Source organism: Etheostoma spectabile, chromosome 9 (genome assembly GCF_008692095.1).
Source record: "Etheostoma spectabile isolate EspeVRDwgs_2016 chromosome 9, UIUC_Espe_1.0, whole genome shotgun sequence".
NCBI classification, from domain to species: domain Eukaryota; kingdom Metazoa; phylum Chordata; class Actinopteri; order Perciformes; family Percidae; genus Etheostoma; species Etheostoma spectabile.
This window is the reverse complement of record NC_045741.1, coordinates 20,375,107-20,380,654: the sequence shown is the minus strand read 5'-3', so window position 1 is coordinate 20,380,654 and position 5,548 is coordinate 20,375,107. Positions and strand designations below refer to the sequence as shown.

The 5,548-nt window shown below is 38.8% G+C and overlaps 1 protein-coding gene across 1 annotated transcript in view; it reads left to right on the top strand.

Annotated features, from left to right (window-relative positions):
- mcoln2 (mucolipin TRP cation channel 2) overlaps positions 1-5,548 on the top strand; it is a 41,520-nt gene that overhangs the window by 7,833 nt on the left and 28,139 nt on the right. The window contains exons 12-13 of the mRNA XM_032526495.1: positions 2,255-2,461; positions 2,756-2,889. Coding sequence (XP_032382386.1) covers positions 2,255-2,461; positions 2,756-2,889 — 341 coding nt within the window. The remainder of the gene's footprint in view (positions 1-2,254; positions 2,462-2,755; positions 2,890-5,548) is intronic.

The following is a 5,548-nucleotide window of genomic DNA, read 5'->3' as shown; positions in this document are numbered from 1 at the left end:
ACACACACACACACACACACACACACACACACACACACACACACACACACTAGTCTCTGATAGAAACAACCACATTTTACAAGTATTATATATTATTATGTAAGTATTTTTGTAGAGTCGATTTCCCTTTTATCAGACAGAGGACAGCGTAGAGGTGTTACTGTATGTGTGTCAGGTGGAATAAAAGGGGAGAGGAAATGGGATGACATGCAACAAAGGTCCTCTGCAGGACACAAACTGGGGGTGTCATGATCAGCATTTTAAACCCCTAAGTCATCATAAAATACTCAACTGCCCCAAATGGAGAAAGTTTACCACCCTTTTATAGTTCACACAACATAGCAAAACCTGCACGTTACAATAGATTAGGAAGTGAGAAACAGAAAATAACAGTAACTGTAACAGTATTGTTTTTCTATGCTCTGAAAACACAAAGTCAACAGTAATTATTTTCTGCAATCAGAAGGGGAGAGCTACGGCTTCAACTCAGCCGGTCATCTTACCTGGGAGGTCCTTGGACAGCAAGTGCCATTAGAGAAAATATGTGTGTTTAGGGGTCTTCTCCCGTTAGGATAAATTATTTATGGAAGTCCAAGCAGCAGTGGGCGTCTAAACAAGGCAGTGCTCATACTGTAGAAGAAGCAGATGTGAGATAGACTGAAATCCCCACCCCGGGGCGAACTAGCATCCCACTGGCCAAATGGAAATGTGTTGATAATATTAAATGAAGAGGAGTAACTACTGTACATAAGTTGTGGACTGATTTAAAGTGTGTCAGTTTAATTAAGGATCACATACTCTTGATTAATTAATAGCTTAAAAATTGTATCCAATAAAAAAACAGCTTTTAATTATTATAAAGCACAGATTGTATTGTAAATGGTGCACAGTTAGAATTAGTTGTTAAATGCATTGGCATTGGCCCTTATTCTGTCATGTCCAACCCTACAAGAGAAGTTTACATTATGTATAACATTAATGGCACATTGATTTTAGCTTCAGTGAAAGTGATAACCTGCGGTGTTTTTATGCCTGCAGTTAACTTAACACAGGTTTTTAGTTCCCTGTTTGTCCATGGTTACAGTCAACTGAGACTTGGTCATGATATTTACGTTGCGGTGGCTGGGGGGAATCTCCTGTAGTGTGCTGTCAGCCTCTCCAGGATCCTCTGTGTATTTACTGAAGGAATAAACAGAGGATGTTTGAGGACTTGCCATCCCACACGTCTTCAAGTGCTGTAATCCATACCGTCGCACTGGGATGGTGTATTTAGATGCTATCACATGAAGGGGGAAATTGGCTTCCTTTTAGAATGTTAGTGTCTGGCTTTCATGCTCTCCCCTTTTAGCCATCTGTCTTTTTGTTTGTCTTTCTTTTGTTTATCATTCCTCCTATGCAACTATCAACCGTCATGCTTCTGTTGGTCTTCTACACTTCCTTGTCATTCTTTGTAAGAGTATCTCTGTAAAGACCAATTTAGTTTTTTGTAAAATTATGTCAACTTTTAAAAGATGCTTGTTGGAAATACACGCCCAGTACAGTATTAAACTGGCTGTACACTTTTTTTACTTAAACACACATCTTCTCGTACTTTTGCATGTCTCATATATTAGTACTAGTAATCTAATTAGTTATCTTGATTAACTCACTTTACAGTTTTGAGCTTCAGGAGGCTCCATGGTTTTTCTTGTGGTTCCCATCTTTTTTAGCTTGTTGCTAGATCTGAAATGATTATTCGATTAGTCAGTTAGTCAATAAGCAACTATTTTTATAGTTCCATGCTTTACTTCCAGCTTCTCACTAATGATGACTTTTTTTGTCTGTAAAGTGTTGTTTTTCAGGTTTCAGATTGGAAATAGATAAAACAGACAAATTTGATAACATCACCACAGGCATTTAAAACTAATGATGGGAAGTAATTGATCATGAAACTAATCGCAACTACTTGTGACTGCTTTAAAATGCAGCTATGTCTTACAACCCCTCGTCAAAGGTTGTAAAATGTCACCCAGTGCTCGCCTGTTCAACCAGTGTAGGTTTTATTTTGGTGTAAAAACTATATAGATGCCTGAAGATGTAAAAACGTCCAGTAATTCGTAAGCAGATATTAGAAAAATTGTTTGTGTAGCAGAAATATATATTTTTTGATTTGCTGTTCTGTTCATTATCTCAGAATTCCTCAGTTTTATCTTGTTAACCAATTATAGCATTTGCAACCTTCATCCAATCTTCCGTTCCCTCTTAATGTTTCCAGTTTGAGGGCCTGAGTCGTGTGGCGGAGTGCCTGTTCTCCCTGTTGAACGGAGACGACATGTTTACCACTTTCGCCCAGCTGAAGGACAAAAACACTTTGGTGTGGCTCTTCAGCCGGGCCTACCTCTACTCCTTCATCTCCCTGTTCATCTACATGGTACTGTCGCTCTTCATTGCCCTCATCACCGACTCCTATGAAACCATCAAGGTACTTCTGCTCTGGTTTAATTTTAGTGAAGTGAAAGCTGTGGCACAAATTTCACTTTTAATCTTTTTTACGCCATGAAAGAAATGGGAAATCCATGGGAGATATTTCTCAGTTAGTCACTCACAACAAAATTAACTGATTTTGATTAGTTGAGAGAAAAAAGATTTTTGCTAAAATGTTAAAATGTTTTTAGTTGTTTGTTCTATGTAGATTCGTCTTTAATAGTTTCTAAAGTCTAATATGAAAAAAGTGTTGTTTCAATTGCTTGCATTTCTTTGCATTTTTCACCAACAGAGGTTCCAAAAGGACGGATTCCCACTGACGGACCTGCAGAAGTTCCTCAGAGAGCAGAAAGATTTTCCTGTTGTAGAGGAGATCAGTCAGACAGACGTTGACGTCAGATACTCGATGTTGTGCTGCTGCCAACGGTATGAGCATGTTTACAGTCATGTTATGATGCTTTAATCACATTTTTACTCCCAACACATTCACACCTGGAAGCTGCATTGTACAAACATGACTTCTCATCATTGAAACATGAGCAAAACTGAGCCTTTTTTTAACGTTAGGTGCCTGGCGCATCTCCCCCAGCTATCTCCCCATTGTTATTGGGAATTTCTGTGATATACCTCAACCGAGGCGTTTAAAATGTCTATCACAGTTTCCCAGAATCCAAGGTCACGTACAAAACCCAAACTTAATCAGTTGACAATGATATAAAACAGAGAAAAATAACACATCCTCATAATTTGAGAAGCTGGAAGCATCAAATGTTTGTCATTCGTCTTTGAAAATTGACGATTGCTGCAATATTTTCTGTCAGTGGATCATTTGACTATTATATTGTTGCAGCTCTTGAAAGTACTCAAGCTGGTTTTAAGAACCAAATGTATCCCTACATAAGTAAATCCCTTAAACCAAATGAGGAAACATTACACATACGGTTAAAATTTCTGAGCTGAAAAACTCAATTTGCTTTGCTTATACCTTTTTGCTACAGCATCATATTTGTCTATACGTCCCCGTTTTATGCTTATTCCTTCTCTATGAGCCAATCTCTATCATCAGCAGGCAACAGACTGGAGTTTCCTCCACGCTGTGGTTTGGCTCTGTCTTACGTGGTCTGAGAGCAATGAAATTAGTGGTGGGAGCTATGCAGACACACCCAGTGATGGGCTGATTACAGAAAAACAGGAGGCTTTGCACTGGGAGACCCCCCCCCCCCCCCCCCTCCAACCCCCATTGCTCCCTCCTTGCTGTGTTGCCTTCCAAATAAACAGGCCACGGTCAACACTCAGTTAAGATTTAGCCAGGAAACTGAGTCAGAAAAGTTTAATGCATGATATTTAGTTTGGGGAGGTGGTGGGTGGGTGTGTGTGTGTGTGTGGTGTGTGTGTGTGGTGTGTGTGTGTGTGTGTGTGTGTGTGTGTGTGTGTGTGTGTGTGTGTGTGTGTGTGTGTGTGTGTGTGTGTGTGTGTGTGTGTGTGTGTGTGTGTGTGTGTGTGTGTGTGTGTTGGTTTGGTGGTGTGTGGTGGTGTGGGGGTGGTGGTTGTGTGTTGTGTGTGTGTGTGTGTGTGTGTGTGTGTCCACACTATCCTTCTACTTCTTCATCTTACTTTTGTAATCAGAGGACATTTTGTCTGATTAAATTGCATTTGTCACGTAATCATTTCAACACGTCCATTTTGAAGCGGTGCTGCAGAATTCTGCGCAACTTGGTGCTTTTTGATAGGTTGGTGCTTCCTCTTTTACTGTCTGTTTCTACCGAGCTGAAAAGTAACAAAGCTCAACCGAAAGTAGCACGTCACGTTACTTCGGCTTTTGGTTCTTCATTCTTAAAGATTCGAAAAATGTTGTATAACTTTTTTTATTTATTTATTTTAAAATAGGCTTAACTGCAAACAGACATTATTCTACTACTAAAAAAAACATAGGCCATTGTATAATCAAGGGCAAAAAGATGTCACTTGTATAGAATTGTGCCATCAAAATATTATTTTTTTGCAAGCCAGAGACTCAAATATTTGTAAAAAAAAATTCTGAGTGATGTAACCAGTAGAAAAGAACTGAATATGTTAAAGATGGAAACATTTTCCTTCTTTTTCTTACAGTATGTAAGTATCAGTATTTCCTCTCAAGCCTCTTCCATCGTTATTGTTTTACCAGACATTAACACTCTGACTCTGCGGTCCTTCCTGTATTCTCCACAGCCGTTTTCTATCACCAAGCCATCCGGTTATCCTGCTGTGGATTGTCTTGAGTGTTTAAGGAAGCATAGTCTCAGTTACAGAGTCATTATGTAATAATGTGCAAGTGCAATGTAATCCATGACTGACAATTGAATTTGCATCCTCTCTGTGGAGATTAGCGTAAAATTGCCAGTGGCCTTTTTAGAAGTTGGCTGACTTGCTGTAATCAGAATTACTTTTGTCAAGTTACACAGACTCTGTAATTGCAGTCATTTGCAGCATCTGAACTGACCAAATTTCATTTTATGACCATCTTTGTCTTTTTCTGCTTCCAAAAATTAGATCAGCATTCTCAGCTAACATGTTAGTGTTTTAATGGATGAAATTTAATCTGCATGTAATTAGCCTTCCTACAGTTATTATCTTTTACTGCAGTAAGTTATCTTATTTTGAAAGCAAGTTGAGGAGCAAGAGTGACCCTTTGTTTGGATTTAAAACTTATTTGGAACCAGTATGTCTAGTTTGTCAATTAAAATCATTTATTGTAGCTCAAGAGTCTTGTGAATGAAATTGAATGTTGAATGGACAGGTATGGAAAAGGTTGTAACTCTTTATAGTTAACCAGAGTCCCGCAATGACAAAAATATCTACCTGATAAATGTCAGTATGTGAGATTACACAGTTTAATATAGCAGCGGCCATAGAGTGGATACTTAGTGTGTGGGTGGGTTTGTGTACGTACATACACACACACACACACACACACACACACAGTGGGGCTCAAGTTTGGGCACCCCAGATAAAAATTTGTATTAAGAAGGCATAAAGAAGCCAAGAAAAGATTATGGAAAAATCTGTTCTTATAACAATGTCTAATCTGTCATTTGCTGCTTTTGGG